At 53.9% G+C, this 16,290-nt stretch overlaps 2 protein-coding genes across 3 annotated transcripts in view; one reads left to right on the top strand and one right to left on the bottom strand.

Moving 5' to 3' along the window:
* Positions 1-7,171, top strand: part of TP53BP2 (tumor protein p53 binding protein 2) — a 121,736-nt gene extending 114,565 nt beyond the window's left edge. For both annotated transcript variants that reach the window (XM_053659555.1, XM_053659554.1), the window contains 3 exons: positions 1,486-1,652; positions 3,815-4,014; positions 6,466-7,171. In XM_053659555.1, coding sequence (XP_053515530.1) covers positions 1,486-1,652; positions 3,815-4,014; positions 6,466-6,507 — 409 coding nt within the window. In that variant the 3' untranslated portion in view covers positions 6,508-7,171. The remainder of the gene's footprint in view (positions 1-1,485; positions 1,653-3,814; positions 4,015-6,465) is intronic.
* A 2,539-nt stretch (positions 7,172-9,710) lies between these two features.
* Positions 9,711-16,290, bottom strand: part of LOC119036522 (calpain-2 catalytic subunit) — a 43,889-nt gene continuing 37,309 nt past the window's right edge. The window contains exons 16-21 of the mRNA XM_037128336.2: positions 15,868-15,932; positions 14,612-14,680; positions 13,981-14,059; positions 12,679-12,795; positions 12,370-12,428; positions 9,711-10,636 (exon numbers count right to left, since the gene is read on the bottom strand). Of these exons, the coding sequence (XP_036984231.2) occupies positions 10,613-10,636; positions 12,370-12,428; positions 12,679-12,795; positions 13,981-14,059; positions 14,612-14,680; positions 15,868-15,932 (413 nt within the window). The 3' untranslated portion in view covers positions 9,711-10,612. The remainder of the gene's footprint in view (positions 10,637-12,369; positions 12,429-12,678; positions 12,796-13,980; positions 14,060-14,611; positions 14,681-15,867; positions 15,933-16,290) is intronic.

The following is a 16,290-nucleotide window of genomic DNA, read 5'->3' as shown; positions in this document are numbered from 1 at the left end:
GTGGACGACGCTTCTGGGGAATTGGCAAGTCCTCCCTCTGGACACGCCATCTGGAAGCTGGTGGAGTTTTAAAAGTTTAATATTTGAACAATAGAAATAAGAAATGTCACAAAGTGCCACGCAGTTGATGAGCACGCGTCGGCAGATTTGAGAACTCTAAGCGAGCTCTTCTCCACCCCCGCCAGGCCCCGAACTTGGTCTGAGCCTTCAGATGCTGACACCCCTTGTGCGTGTGGCTCCAGAGGGGGAAGTCACAGTTTGTCATCTTTCCTAATATGTTTCACCATGGAATCCCTTTTTCATAGGACATCTCGTGGAAAACGTGGGCGTTAATCAGTGATAAACGTTCAGTTCATTGGATGATGGGCCGTTATTAAGTAGCGAGAATGACGATTCTAGCAGTTATTGTCACCCCCATAACTGGAGTAGAGTGAATAGTAAATGTTGTCTTTTATTCCATTTAAAAAGTGTTTTAAATATATGCTCTTTTTTGGAAGCATATAAAAATTTAGTTTTTTTTTATGTCCAGTTTTTTTAAGTTATGATCACGCCGTGTTTATTCGGGTGTATCACTCTTACAGCCTGTTTTTCTGCTCAGATGGAACAGTTATGCTCCAAAACCACGTCTGCACACTCACACCTGTGAGACACACGTGCCTGAGTGTGCATAGCCCCTGTGCTTCCACAGCGGTGTGCTCACGTGCGTGACCATCTCCCTCTTGTGAGACATTTGTACTGCTTTCCAGATTTTTTTCTTATAAAAAGCACTTGGAGAAGCATTCTTGGTGTAATTTTAAAAAGTTGTATTTATAGAACCCTGGCTGATGTAGCTCAGTGGATTGAGTGCAGGCCTGTGAACCAAAGGGTCACCGGTTTGATTCCCAGTCAGGGCACACGCCTGGGTTGCAGGCCAGTTCCCAGCAGGGGACACATGAGAGGCAACCACACATTGATGTTTCTTTTCCTCTCTTCCCCCCTCTCTAAAACTAAATAAATAAATAATCTTTAAAAAAAAAGGATTTTATTTATTCATCTTCAGAAGAGAGATGAAGGAAGAGAAACACGGACTGGTTGCCTCATGGAGAACAGGAGCACATTTCTGTTTACAGCCATGTACCCAAGGGAACTGACGTGACGAGCGAAGGGAAGAACAGGGTGAAGGAGCAGAATCTCATGTACTTGAGGGCCCGATGAGAGTCCCCGAGCCCATCTTCCGAGTTCGGGCAGTGGAACAGTTCCGCCTTTATTGTTGGTCTGGGGGCATGTCCAGCGCACAGTAAAACGTTTGGGATGCTGGCGAAGGTCCTCTGTGAAGGTCTCCGTGAGTTCCTGCTCACCAGCTGCCTCGAGTAGATCGAAACGTGTGTGTTTTAGGTTAATATGGGTTTACTTAGCTGAGGAACAGCAGTGGCGGTGTGAGCATCAGGCCCTGCCGAGTGGTCGCGTCCGGCAGACGCAGCCCCCAGCCCTCTGTGTCCCCCGCAGGACCCCGCTGCACTGCGCCGCGTCTTGCAACAACGTGCAGGTGTGCAAGTTCCTGGTGGAGTCGGGGGCCGCCGTGTTCGCCATGACCTACAGTGACCTGCAGACCGCCGCGGACAAGTGCGAGGAGATGGAGGAGGGCTACACCCAGTGCTCTCAGTTTCTGTACGGTATGTGACGGCGCGATCCGTGGGCGGTGACCACGCCGCTCTCGGCCCCTCCCCCTCTGGGCTGTCACTCGTGAGCGCTTTTAGTATTGGGAAACTGTTTCTGCATTGAGCGTAGGCCTGCTCACTGAAAGGAAGGCCGTCGTGGTCCCGGACACTGACGCAGCTCTCGTGTGTGTGCCTGGGGACGGCTGCCGTCAGGGACCCTGATCTAGGGTGTTCGCAGCTTTTGGTCCTCAAAAGACCCTCCCCTGAGACTTCACTGCTTGGAGTGACAGCCTCTCTGAGCAAATGGAACCCCTCCTTCCACGATGATTGAGGAAGACGCAGTCGGTATAAGAACCCCACTGACCCAGGGCTTCCTGCTGAATCCGGCTGGTCATACGGTCAAACAAAGGCAACGTATTTTAGAACAAACTTTTGGGCCCTTTTGTTTTCTTGATTTTGAGTTCATGGTTCCTACTGGTGGTGCCGGCAGCTCCGCACCTGGAGAGAAAGGACGGGCAGCCCCAGAGGCTGGGCAGCTCCTTCTGCACCAAGAGGAGTTTTCCTTTGCAAGATGACGAGGTTCATTTTTCTTTTTAGTTCAGCTTCAGAGGCGTTGAGGAGGGGGAGGGAGGGACGAGGAGGGCCCGGGACGTCATAGTGCTCGGGCAGGGCCCCGGAGGTTGAAGACACAGGCTCTGTCCTCTGGGTCACTGACCGTCCGCCCGTCCCCTGGGCCTGTTCGCAAGGAGGACAGAGCATCGGAGGGAGACCACAAACCCAGGTTCCCTCCTTTCTCCGCTGTTAGTTTCTAATGTTGATGTTTGTTCTTTCTGTTTATGTTCAGAACTCTGGATCAGAGAATAGTTTTGGTGTGCTAACATATTTTTTAAAAATTAATGTGGTATATTAATGTATTTTTGTTATAATTAATGTAACAGCCACCCTGAGCTTTACTTCAGCATGGACAGGACTTTTAAAAACTTCTGTGCACACCAGTCAGGTCAGAGATTGGGCCCAAACGGAGAAGGGTCAGGCCAGCTATAAAACCTTCCGGAATCTTGGGTACATCCAGGCCCATTGTCTGGTGACCCTGGCTGTCATGCTTTGCATGTCTTGTTGGAACAGGGAAGTTGGAAATTCACTTGTCCCGGTTAGTAGAAATCTGACCCTTCAGATTGGCAGAACAGTTTCATTTCTTGTTGCCTTTTTGCCCAGAGAAAGAGAGATACCCTGTGTGCTACGGCATACTAATGGTGTCGGAATAATAAGTTCCTAATGAATAGTTGTGTATTCACCTAAGTTGAAAGAACCTACTATTCAGAAGCAAGCAGATATTTTCCTGGCTTTCCTAAAAACATAGAGGCAACTGTTTTTAGTGAACTCTCCATTACTTGGGACCTTCTTGCCCAGTCCCTTCCCTTCTCTCCTGTAACCTGCTTGTTAGGGGCCGTTGTCTCTCTGAGTGGTGCCCCCTGGGGCAGGAAGTCGTACGTGGGTGACGTTGACCTGCTGACAGGTGGGCTTTGGGGGGCTTTCCCCCTTCACAGTCTGTGGATTTCACTCATTTAGAATTCAGGTTCTCAATATTTTCACGTTGACTCTATGCAGACCTATTTTCAGTCACGTCTAAAATACTTGCCGTGTTGTACATTTTAGCATAGTCTATGTATGTATTTTCCTTTGTTCTTCCCCCTTTGGACATCGGTCAAGACCACCATAATGGAGACACACTCGTGCTCGCTGTCCTCTCTCTGCTCTATGTTTGAGGGAGAGAATGAGGTTATGTTCTCCTGGGTGCCTTGTCCTGGGACTCTGAAGTCCCGGGCAGATTGTCACTAGTTCGGTGTCCCGGCTAGAACAGTTCTTTTTCTGTCCCTGGGCTCTCGAAAGTTCTGTATTCTGCGCCAGACTCGTTTTGAGAGGTGCCGGGTGTTGGCGGGTTCACGGGGCTGTTTCAGGGCCAGCAGCCCTAGGTGACTCGTCTCCCATACGTCCCCTCCCATCCGCTGCCCCCCCCCCCGCCCGGGAAATCCGTGTCTCATACGTGCAGTGGCGTGAGCACTGATGTTCCGAGAGTGCCCACCCACCCTCCTCTGACTCCGCAAGGCTGAACGTGCGGAAGGGGGGCATCCTCCAAGTTACGTATCCTGTGCTCCTTCTTACCGTCCTGATTTTAGGGGTTCAGGAGAAGATGGGCATCATGAACAAAGGAGTCATCTACGCCCTTTGGGACTACGAGCCGCAGAACGACGATGAGCTGCCCTTGAAGGAGGGAGACTGCATGACGGTCATCCGCAGGGAGGACGAGGACGAGGTGGAGTGGTGGTGGGCGCGCCTGGACGAGAAGGAGGGCTACGTCCCGCGCAACCTGCTGGGGGTGAGTCATTCCCACCCCTGGGCTCTTCTGATGTGTGTGGGGGGTGGGGGGTCTGCGGAAACCACCGTGCGTTATGGTCGCAATGCAGCTGACAGACGGCTCTTCAGTAGCGAGACGTGGAATTTAAAATTTTGAAAGTCTTAGATTTCGACTAAAAGCCACGTTTTCAGTGATTCCCATTCCGACCAAAACAGCATGTTTCTGTGCTTGCTGGCCCCCCGGGGCCTGGGGCTCGGCTACGCAGGGACAAACAGAACGACGCCTGCTGGCTCCGGACAGTCACCGAGCTGAGACACGGGAAATGAATTTTACGTTTGTGTCCATTGGGATTTGTGAATCTGGCAGTGAGCTTGAATGGGGTTCTTGCTGCTTGCTCTACTATTTGATTTTAAGTTTCTTAAAAGCCGAGAAACTAAGGTCGCGTCAACCATGGACACGTGGAGGGCGGGCGTCGTCAGGTGAAGCTCCTCAGTAGCGTCTTCAGAGAACAGGCCCGGTGGTTGGACAGAGGAGGGGTGGGAATGGCGTCTTTCAGGACCCCCCCCCCCCAGGCTCTTCCCGGGTCCCACCGTTCCCTCACACGGTGCGCAGCTCAGGGGCATGGTGGGTGCATGAAAGAGAGGGAGGGAAATGGCAAGGTTCCTCGGGGGACTGAGATGGAAGTTTAAGGGACAAGTGCTTGCAACATCTGTTGGTGAGGAGGGAAGGCGAGTCCAAGGCGGGAGGGCCCGGTGTAGCCCACGCCGCACAGCATGCAGGGCAGGGGCGCTGGCCCCACGTTGTTCCCCAGCCCTGCAGCCCTGGGACCTGGGTGCCCAGGGCAGCGGCCGGAAGGTGGGGAGCTCTGGGAGGAAGGATGGAGCGGGTGGCTGGTACGCAGCAGGGAGGTAGTTCTGTCCGTGCTCTCATCACCTGCTGGCCAGACGGGGTCTGTGCCCGCTCTGGGCTTCCCTCCGGCATCAAGGCCATGGACCAGGCTGTGCTGCCCAGTCAGGCAACCCCCGTATCGCTCCCCAGCTGTGTGGGTTGTGGGCGGCGCCGCCGCCTCCTGACTGTGCCTCCTCCCGGGCTGTTTGCCTGGTGTGCAGCCCAGGTGACCTCCTCCGTCCTCACTGCTGCCTGCGTGACGGCAGCATTTGTTGTGACCGTGACGTGGATGGCAGAGGAGGGTGACAAGGGCAAAACCCTGGCCATGGAGCCCTGTACCTGGCTTGTAAGTGACTGGGTGACACAGATACAGGGGGGCCGTCATTCAGTGTCCCGTCTGGGTAGTCACGCCCGCGGGCTGCCGCTTCCGGCCGGCCCAGACCTCGGCACGTGGCTCTGCTGCAGCCTCCCTCCCCAGGAGAGCGCGTCTCCCCGCGAGAGCTTGGTGCTCCTGTGGACCGTGTCCGGTTCTCGAACAGAGCCGTCCTGCACATGAGGACACGTGGGGCGCACGGTCCGTTCCTCAGCGGGAAAGCCATTGGCGGAGGCTCAGTCCTGCCTCACGCGTGCGGCTCCGAGGGTCGGGATTCGGTGGACGGGACTGGAGATCGTCACTTCGGTCCAGTGTTGAACTATCCACGGTCCTTTGGAAATCTTTTCTGGATGGGCGTGGTCCCCACACAATTTTTTTGTTTCTTTGACATAAAAAAATATATAAATGTTGACTTTCTAGCCAGAGATTCAGGTGTGAGTTTAGAGTATTATATTGGCTAAGTATCTTTTCAGAAGAATAATCCTTTGTGTAATGTTGACCCATCAGTTGAGGGTTTTCAGTTTTGGCTGGATGTCGGGCCACTTTCTTTCAGTAAAACCTTCTTTCCCTTTCTGGGAGGAGAGGGAGGCGGAAGGCCTTTGTTCTGGGTGCCAGTGGGGTCCCTAGTTCCACTTGCTCTGGGCTCCCAGACTGGAGAGCTCGTGACCTTGGCGTCCACGCTCCGGCAGCGGCGGCCGTCAGGGAGAATGCAGACCCACGGAGGCCCGGAACAGAGCGCCCCACCCGTGCTCCCATCCCCGGACCCCCACGGCCTCGAGTCTGCTGCACGGGGCCGCGTCCCCTGTGGGTCAGGCCGACAGAGGCCGCGGTCTCTCTCCACTTCCGACTGTGCAGAAGCAGAAGCAGACAGCTCGCTGCCACTTGCCTGCCCAGGCCCCGGGCTCAGGAGACTGGGCGTGTGTTCTGCAGGCTGTGACATGGAGCTCGGGCTTCGAGCAGCGTGGACGGTCCTGTCGCTGTGGCTTGGTGGTGTCACTGTGTGGGGACCTGTGCCTTTCGAATGTCCTGGCGGGAGAGCTGATCCAGAGAGTGTCCGTGTCCCCGGGCAGCTCTGGGCGTCACGTGGCAGGAGGAGTCCTCTCCGCAGCTTCACGCCTTCCTGCCTCATCGCCCCTCCCCCAGTAGTTCACGGTTCTGTTATGCTCCCATGTGTTTGCACGCATGTAAATGTTTTATAAACTCTCTTACAGCTCTACCCGAGAATTAAACCGAGACAAAGGAGCTTGGCCTGACACATTATAGAACTGCAGCCAGTGAAGAATTAATCTCTGTTATCACTAAGAAGTAGTAGGATTGTCTGGGGCACAAACTTCCCAAGACTTATTTTAACGACCGTGCTCTGGAAGGAAATGAAGGACTGAAGAGGTCGCTGGTAGTAGGGGACGTCTGGCCCCGAGAAGTGGAGCTTGTGGCCAAGCCGGCCTTCCCGCGCCGGGGCAGCTGCCCCGGGGCACACGCGAGGTCCTCGGCTCCAGTCTGTTTTCCGCAGGAAACGGGGCCACTCATTGCACAACGGGGAAGTCAGCTTCGTGTCCTGTTGGAAGGGACCAGTGCCATCGTGGCGCCGCCCCGATCGTGCCCAGCACCAGCTGGCCGCATACTTCGGGTCCTCGGTGCAGGGCGGTCAGGTGGCAGCCAGTGAGCAATAAACTTACTGTATGAGTTCTTGTAGCATTTGCAGAATGATGCCTATTTTGAAATATTGAAACGAAGCTACACTACAGATAAATTAGTTTGAGAATCTCGTTTTTAGGCTGAATTTGAATATTTATTGCCTTTTGTATCTTGGAAATTAGCCACTTGGTATAAACTTACCCATACTATTTGTCAAGATCATAGCTGACCTTAAAAACAATTGTAATGAAATTAAACTTTTGGACTGTAAGCTTTTCTCTGGTGTCAGTTTTCCGTGTCACACAGGCACATGGCCTTGTTTAAGGTCATGAGCCGTGGAGACCTCGTCCCCAGACAGAAGGTGAGATTTACCAGCCACGTGATGAAGTGCGAGGGGCGTGTCTTTGTCTGCAGGACATGTTTGGTTTTGGCGTCCGTGAGTCTGGGGATGGTCTGCGATGGAGAATTTGGGGTCCGCCTTTGTTTTTGTTTTTGAAGATCTTAGAGACCGTGGCGATGAGAACAGACTGTGCCCTCGTTTTATGTTGCTTTGCAGAGTTACACACGTTGATTCTGGGGACGGACACTGACACAGACAAGGCTCCACGTTGTTTGTTAGGTCACCAAGTTCATGAGTGGTTTTGGGGCCCGTTCTGCTCAGTGGAACTATGTCTTTTAATTGAAGATACAAATGAAAAGAACCAGTGGTCCCGTTTCCCGGCACATTTTTAGGAAAGCTGAATTCAGCAGGAAAGGCAGAGGAAAGGCACCTTGGTTTTCGGAGTGACGGGGCACTAGGGACGACGTGAACTAATGTCAGGGGACATGCATGTGGGCAGGATTCTGACCCTCCCCTCCGCCCCCACATTGCTGTCCCCAGGGGCTACACACTGTTTGTGTCCCTGTAAAATTCTCATGGAAGTCTAATCCCCGGTGCCCTGGCATTTGGAGGTGTGGCCTTTGGTGCGTAGGTTTGCATGGGTCATGGGTGGGGACCATGATGGGGTCCGTGTCCGTGTAAGAGGCAGGGTCAGGGCCACCCCTCCTCCCTGTGTGGGTGCGGGGAGGCTGCCGTCCCGGAGGAGCGTCCTCACCCGACACCCAGTCATCTGCCGGCACCTCGATCTCGGACTTCAGCCTGTAGAGCCGCGAGAAGTAAATGTCTGCTGCTTATGCCATCAAATCAGCGGCACTTTGTGATGGTGGCCCGAGCTGGCTGAGACCACCTGGTTTTTCCATCCCACACTGAGTACCGTGTGAGGGGCTTTTCAGATATAATTACGCTTATTAATCCACTGGCCTTAAAACAGGGAGAATGTCCTGCATGAGGCAGGGGGCCCGGCCATCCCACGAGTCCGCCCGAGCAGGAGAGGCAGAGCGGCAGGTGGGGACACCTGAAGTGTGCAGAGGGTTCTGCCTGCCATCACCGGCTGCGAAGATGAACAGGCTCATGACCCACTGAATGGGGACACTGACCACATTCCCCAGTGACAGCCACCAGGAAATCGGGGGGCCTCGGCCTGCCCGAGTGGGCATGGAGGCCTCCTCCTCGAGTCTCCCGTGAGGAGCGAGTGGGCCGGGTGAGACCGGCGTTGGGTTCTCACCCACGGGACTGTGAGAGAGTGGGCATGTCTTAGCCTCCGGTCTGTGCTCATCTGTTCCTGCAGCAACAGGAAGCTGATGCCATGTGGTTCCTGTCCCGGGCCGGCGGCCGTGCTGACCAGTCGCATGACCTGGCCCGGGGCCCTCGTCCCACTGCCAGGCCTCGTCTTCCTGGTCTGAGACGGGCTGGAGTCCCATCGCCCCCGTGCCGGTCCCACAGCTGAGGGAGGTCGTGCGGGCACTGCGTGTGAATGCCCTCGGTACGTTCAAGACCTCACGTTAGGAAAGGGAAGATGCGAAAATTAGGGTAACGCCGTCATCTCTCTTGTACTTCTTTAGCCCTAAGTTTAAATGTCATTGGTTTTCCACTTATTTTATCATCAGAGTATCCTTATTTCAAAGCTCCTTGTAGAGATATTTAAAAGTACCGAAAAGGGGCTATAAAGTGGGGTGTGTGTGTGTGTGTGTGTGTGTGTGTGTGTGTCACCACCATTAACACTTGGGCATCTTTGTTTTCCTTTTGTCCAATTTTTCCAGCCACGTTAGTCCCCATGTTCCCCTCCCTGGCCCCCGGCCTCACTCCTCTTGCGCACCTTCAGTCCTTAGTCACTCGAATGCCTGACTCCAGCCCAACACAGAGCTGCCGGATGGGGAGGACCACGTCCCCCGGGGGATTACTGAACCTTCACAGTCACGGTCCTGTTCATATTCGGTCACGTGCACAGTCTTCTCTGGGCCCTCGAACACCACGCACAGACCGGAAGAACTTATACGCATTGGAGGTGACTTTGGGAAACCCACCTTCCTACCTTTTCCTGGAACATGAGGCTGGGCTTACCCCATTTCCGGTCATCTTGCGTCCTTGCTGTTGCTGTGATCCTGCAGGATCACCGACAGACCAGTGACGTGTCTGCCTGTCCGCTCGGCTCTCCTGTCCCCACACCGGTGGGAGCCAACCAAAGTGAGGTTCAAGCGGCAGGCGGTGCTGATAAAATGCCTGCACCGAGGACAGGCCAGGAAGCAGGAGACACGAGAGCCCCTTGTGAGAGCTTCTGAACTGGATTTTTAAAAAATGCACAGCTCCACATGGATGTGACAGGTCAGACGCCTCTTCTTCCCAGCGCGGGAGTTCAGGGGTGTCACACCTCGAGAGAGGAAACACTGCGGGGCGGGGGGTGCCCAGCGAGGGCCCCTCCAAGAAGGACAGCACACCACCACGTGGGCTGCCCAGGCAACTCTTTATTTAACAGTACATTTGTCAGAAGGTAAGGCAACAGTTTTATAAGGTTAGCGTTTTCCCAAGGCAAAGCCAAGAAACAAGCTCATGTCGTTTCTATAGACACCGCGCCTGTGCCCGCAACTCCATGCACAAAGGCTACAGGTGGCCAAGTTCGGGGAGCACTGGGGCGGGCGGCGAGTGGCTCCGTCTGTCGTCCTCACGGCTGGTTTGCAAGCGGGACGCCTGGCTCCCGGTGCAGCTTCTGCTGACCAGGAGTAGAGTCCCTCAGTATACAGGACACTCAGATTTCAGAAGGTTCGCTCCTAACCAGTCGGTACCCTCTAAAACCTGTCCCTTGTTTAACCCTGGATGACAGAGGTGAGCATTCTCACCTGGCTTCTTCAGATGCCTTGACAAGGTCACTTTGTGACCGTCCTGTTTTTGATTTTACTCCAGGGAAACGATGAACCCTGCCTGAGCTGCTGTTTGGTAAACGTCACAGCTGCACTGTTCAACTTGACCTTGCTTTCAGTATTCCCAGCAAGGACCTTGTGTCCTTTGAGGTCAACTGAATGTTTGCTCACCTGTTAAATACCTCCCTGCACTATTTTCCTGATTCAGTATTGCTCTAAAGAGGACCGTGTGTAAAAGTAAAAAGTGTATATTATTTACAGATTTTATGCTTTCTTTGAGCTTGTTGAGGGTTAAGTGACTCACTCGAATTTAGTCTAATGATATGCAAATCTTTTACAATCTCAAACGGTATCATTATTTTCAGCTACAATCATTGGTTTAAGTAAATGTTCCCATAATCGAGGTCCAGATAAAAACTCTCTCTGTGGAAGCGTCCATCCGTGGCTGATTTTCTTTCATGAGAGGGTCCAGGCAGGTGAGTTATGACTTCAAAGTACCGAAAAGCAGAGCCACTGGGAGGAAGGAAACAAGTCAGTTCAGTGACTATTTTAAAAATTAAAGGCTATTTAAGTACCTGTGGACAATTGTTCCAGAAGGGCCGAGCAAGGCTGAAGCTATCAGTGCGTTAACCTCCCCTCTTTCCTCCCTAAACTTCTAGAGTCTAGTTTTTTTCAGGCAAGTGAGGGGCTGCTGTTTGAACCATTTGGTCATGGACTGGATTACGGGGTTGATGGAGGCACCTGACACGTGACCCTGAGTCAGCATCTGCGTCACCATTTCTCTCTCTGCTGTGTCACACCAGAGGTTAGTTTGGGGGGGGGTGGGAGGACACCCCTTCAAGTAGTGGTTTTCCACCTCGGTTCTTTACTACAGTGACCTGGGGCCTTTGAACCAGGTCTGACCAAACTGCCCTGGGATGGGCCCAGACAATAGGGCAGTAGGCAAAGCTGGCCGGGCAATGTCCCTGCAGCCACGGCTGAAAATCACAGCAAACAAAAGGTGTGGCTTTCTCATTAGGAAAGACTCGAGTGTGGGGATCTCTGGGGGCCTGTGAAAGGGGAGGCTCAGGCTCGGAGGCAGAGCCAGGGGTGAAGGTGTTTCTTCCTGGAAATGGGGCAGGTGGCCTGAGCTGGCCGGCCCGAGTGGGCGGACCAGTGGGCGCTGGGGAGGAACCGGGCTTCCGGCAAGAGTGATAAAGGGCCTAGAGTTTCCAGAATTTCCCAGATGGCACGTTGATGTCGCAGGTGTCCTGCCTTTACTTAAGATGGCAATATCAGGGTAAAGCTAGCTGCTAGGCTATGCAGTTTTTAGCAAGTTCGTGTCACTTGTCACCAGCTAAAGCACGCCTTCAGTTGGCTAAAGGTACTTAAACAATGCATAATAGAGTAAAACAGCTATTTAGTTGCTGGCTTTCTCTAGAGTTCAAAGTTCAAGGAAAAGAGCTGCCTTCTTACCACTGTGCTCCTCTCTGGTACATGGGAACTTTGTCACCCTGTCCCGTCCCCGACCCCAGCACTGCCACGTGACCCAGCCCTCTGCAGCCCGTGGTGCTCCAGACCCAGCTCCCCCGAGTACAGAGGGGACGGGGTCTGAAACCCAGTGGTAATGAAAGCGTAACCTAGCTGGCTTCTTTCTTTGATGTGCCAGAACTTTCTGTCATCGGGACAACATGAGAACATCCTGTGCTTTGTTTTTAAATTGGGGTTCCAACCTCGTTTGTGTTGATGAGCACTTCCACGGTGGGCGTTGCTGGGGTTCTAGACCCCTGAGCGCCATAATTCTATATGGCAAGCTTATTTACTATTGTTAGTTTTACTTGAAAGGGGGAAGAAGGGAAGGAAAGTAATTTTCTCAGGAACGATTTTAAGTAGCTCTGTTCTAAGAACGCCAGATCTTCCCCACACCCACTTGAATGTCACCCAAAGGGCTTCCTGCTATAAGCACCTTCTCCCATGCTTGCTAACGAGCAGTGCATGTTTCTAAGAGGGACCCCGTGGCCCCCTTTTTCTTTTAACCTGTGCTACGCTCATGGCAGAGCTCCTGGGAGGAGGGGCCAGGAGTTTTCTTGGCCTCAAGCATCACTAGGTAGCTGGGAAAAGACTGCAAGTAACAATGCATTGCAGATCCTAGACCCATGTATAGGCCTACCCAACAGACCGGAAGAGTGTTAAGAGAGTATGTCAATGAACCGCAGCTCTCTGTCACCCGAGTGACGTGAGGCGGGAGGTGGAGGCTGTGGACTTACAGAGATAAGGTCGAGACTTATGGTTCCAGTGTTCTCGGGGTCCAACTGCTTAAATATCCCTGCGGAGGAGCAAAAGCAGCCTGTCACGAGTGAGCGAGCTGCAGCCGAGGTCCCACTGTCTCCCTCCCCCATCCGGCAGCCAACTCATCGAATGCCACAGCGATCATTTCTTCCCTCCCTCCCCAAATCAAAGGGTTTCCATGCTCGGGGACAGACGTGTCTCCAGACCAGGGGGTTTCACCCCCCTGAGGGGCAGGCTGCTTTAACACCAAGAGAACTGACTCAGCTGTTCCCCAGCCAGCCACTTACTGAAGAGTGTTTCTAGTCGAACCAAACACCGGACGAAATTATCGAAATCGATGATGAGGTCGTCGTCTGCGAAGCGAGCAACGATGACTTGGTGGAGCTGGCAGGGCAGCTTGAAACCTGCGGTTAAAGGAAGGAGCACACGGATCCCTGAGGCTGCGCCCGCTCGGTGGGGCTCGGTCCCGGGCGATGGAACCGAAGTGGCGGTTCACATCACCGTGGGACTTGCTTTTGTCCCCTGGCTGCCCTCCCGGGAGGCTGGATTGGTCGTGCAAAGCCAGGGCCTCCTGCCATTGTCTGAATGGTTCCCCTTCACCCTGCGGGGCCCCTTCCTGACCAACATAGAAGACGTTTCCTGTCTGTCCCCATTGCCACGGTCACTCTGCTTCAGGTGGTGGACTCTGCTTCTGCCCCTGTTTGTTTAGCTCTGAATCATCTTGGAGACTGGAGTCTTCTTGGGAGTGTGTGGCAGAAACTGTTCATGGTAAACTAATACTCTTTTCCTCTGGTAAGAGAATTTTTAATGGGTCTTGGTTGCCTAGAGGCAAGACCGCATTTCCCAGCATCCCTTGCAGCCACCCGAGGCCCCATGACTAAGTCCTGGCAGGGGAACATGTGTGCAGAGTGACATGTGCCCTTAAAGGCAAGGAGCCCATCTTTCCCTCCTCCTTCAATGAACGCATCCTGGGTCCCATGGATAATGGCAACGTTCTAAGGCCTAGTGACAGAACATGACAGAAGAAGCTGGATCCCTGCCAGCAGGCGGCACCATCCTCATCTTGAACTTCTTGAGCTTGGATTGTTATGCGATAAACAGATGGATCTTGTTGAAGCCAGTTATCTGGGGTCTTTACTATAGCACTACATCCCAGCTACTGCAGGGGACAACCTCATGTTGTCCTATCTGTCCCCCAAACCCAGCTTCTCCCCTCCTGCTGGGCTCCCACAGGCTTGTGTCCCTTTTATGGATCTCACGTCTGCCGGGGCATTCCCCTAAGAGTGAAGTGGAGACATCGCATTTCTGCCTCACCAGTCCCGTCCCCGAAAGGGGGAGCGGGGGGGCTGCCGAGAACTGGCTTTGCCTGCTTGACCTGCTGCCTGGAAGGAAATTTAGATTCAAGACGGCTTCGCAGGCAAAGCATTCTGGATGGACTCCTCGTATTTTGCCAACTGGTCTTTAAAGGGCGAATGAAAAGGGTATCTTTGTGCTAAAGCAGCACCTACTTACTGACTTTGGACTGAACTGTACGTGTCACACAGTCTACAGGGGGGACAAAAGGACACTTCACGGCCATGAAGCATTACCTGCTTCTTCTAACGCTTTTCGCATCTCGTAGGAGTTCATGGTCCCAGACTTGTCCACGTCGATTTCCCGGTAAATTCTCTGCAACATGCAAAACAGTTATGAGAACCGTGACCCCAGGCAGGCGGCAGGCCACTTGCGCGCCGTGTGCTGAGTGGGGATGGCGCTGTTCCAGCTCCAGGCCCCTGGTTTGGCCTTGGAAGGGCCGCCACCTTTCTGCCTTCCATAGCTAATGGTGCTCAGCCTGTCGTCAGTGGACGCTGGTTTCCAAGTCTGCCCATCAGCTCGCCCGGCCAACTACCAGGGGCCCAGGTGACCGCCTTATGTAATTTTATACTTGAACTGTTAAAAATCCAAAGTGCAAGAGGCGACACAGCCTTCCGATGGAGACTTTTTTGGTGACCCATTGTGGTCAGTGACGTGAAGGCGGGGGCAGACCACGTAACTCGCCCAGCCCTCGTTTTGTCCTCTGGGCCTCTGCCCGGCTCTGTCTTCGCTCATTCTGACTCCCTGGTGGGCCAGGTCCCCGGCCCCTCGGAAACGCTCCCCAACTCCCCTGAAGGGTCACTGTGTCTGCAGGTCCGGCACGGGGCAGCCACCCCGCAGACGCCCGCCCCCACCTCGGGCCCTTACTTGGTACTGTTGAATCTTCGTCCAAAGCACGTAGAACTCCTTCAGGCCCAGCTTACCGCTCCCGTCGGACTGCCCGCGGTTAAGGAAAGCCCCCAGACTCAGAGCGCCTGCAGGCCCCGGGCCGCTGGCGTGGACATTCCGGAACCACCGGGGCTCTTGCGAAAGGGCCCTTTCCTTAGGGCTGGTGGAAGGGGCACCAGACGCCTGCTGGCTCCCCTTGACCCTGCTTGCTGATGGGTCCGGGGTGCCGCAGGGGCCCCAGATCCTGCTAAAAAGGAGCTGTCAGGTGGCTTCTAGTGGCTTGCCGATTCAGGGAGTGTTTCTGGCGTATTTCTAAGAGGCCTTCTGTGAGGGGAGCGGCACAGTGGGCGCCGTGACCCCACTAGGTAGAACTTCTTAGAAGCTTGGCCATCCCTGCCCAGGACTCCTCAGTTGTGTCAGGAATAAGGGGGGGAAATGCAGGCTGAGTCTGCCCCGGGGCAGGTGGGGGGCCGGGGTTGGGGGCCCGGGGTGGGGGTGCTGGAGCAAAGGGGAAGGAGAATTCCTGTGGAGGGTGAGGTCTGTCTCTACAGATCAAGAAGAAAATTATGGCCAGATTCACATAATTTCATAGTTCAGGGAATACAGTGAACCCTTGAACAACATGGATTTGAACTGTGTGGGGGTCCACTTACACGTGGGTTTTTTTCAATAAATACACGCAGGACTGTAAGTGTATTTATGATTTTTCTTAACATTTTCTTTAGCTTACTTTAGTAGAAGAATAGAGTAGGAAATGCATGTAACGCAAAATACGTGTTCATCAACTGTTCATGTCATTGTTAAGGTTTCTGGTCAATAGAAGGTTGTTAGTAAAGTTTGAGGGGGTCAAAAATTGTACGAGGACTTTAGATTATGTTGGGGGTCGGTGCCCCTCGCTGCTCAAGGGTCAACTGTGTTTTCCTCGAGGAAGCAGGGGACACACTGTCACCTCGGAACACAAATCCAAGCTGCACTGGGTGGAGGGTGGTGGGTAAGCTGGGGGGGGTTTCCTGCCCCATCCCTGGGGGCACGGGCTCCCCTGCCCCATGAGCCTGCAGAGGTAGCCAGGGCGTGAGGCAGGTCGCTGTCCCTCATCTGAAGCCACACACGATCCCAGGTGAGCACAGTCCTGTACCTACATCACCACTGGCCTTTCTGGAGGACCAAGTGCTGGAACCTCTGCAGGTGAAATGCCAGCCCCCTGCCCATGTGCTCAGCGGCAAGTGCAAGGATACGTCTAGCATGTCGACCATGATCTTGCAGGTCTCGATGCTGAAACCGTCTGACTTGATATCTTGGCCTAGAAGACAAGGTACGTGTGACGGGAAAACCTCCTGGGGGTTTTCTAGGAAGACGGCAGGGTTCTGTGCCTGCACCTTTTGACACTGTAGCCACTTAAATGCTACGTGAAGTAGCCACACTGGCTGCTGGCTGCTACGTTGGGACAGGGCAGAAGGAGCACATTAGCCTGACTTCTCTGCATACTTGCCCCTGGGCAAACCGGGCTCTCGGAAGGGCTTTTAAAATAAGTAAAAATGATAAATGGCTGAGTACGTGCCCCCAGGTGCAAAACCGCCGGTGGTGGTCAGGCAGGGAGAAGGAAAGTGGGGGACCTGGGAGGAGAAGGGGCTCCCTCCTGTCATCTGTCTGTGGGTGCT

The sequence above is a fragment of the Artibeus jamaicensis genome, unplaced genomic scaffold, assembly GCF_021234435.1.
Source record: "Artibeus jamaicensis isolate MK-2021 breed Jamaican fruit bat unplaced genomic scaffold, CSHL_Jam_final scaffold_754, whole genome shotgun sequence".
Classification (NCBI taxonomy): Eukaryota; Metazoa; Chordata; class Mammalia; order Chiroptera; family Phyllostomidae; genus Artibeus; species Artibeus jamaicensis.
The sequence above is the reverse complement of the archived record's forward strand: the minus strand, read 5'-3'. Positions and strand labels throughout refer to the sequence as shown.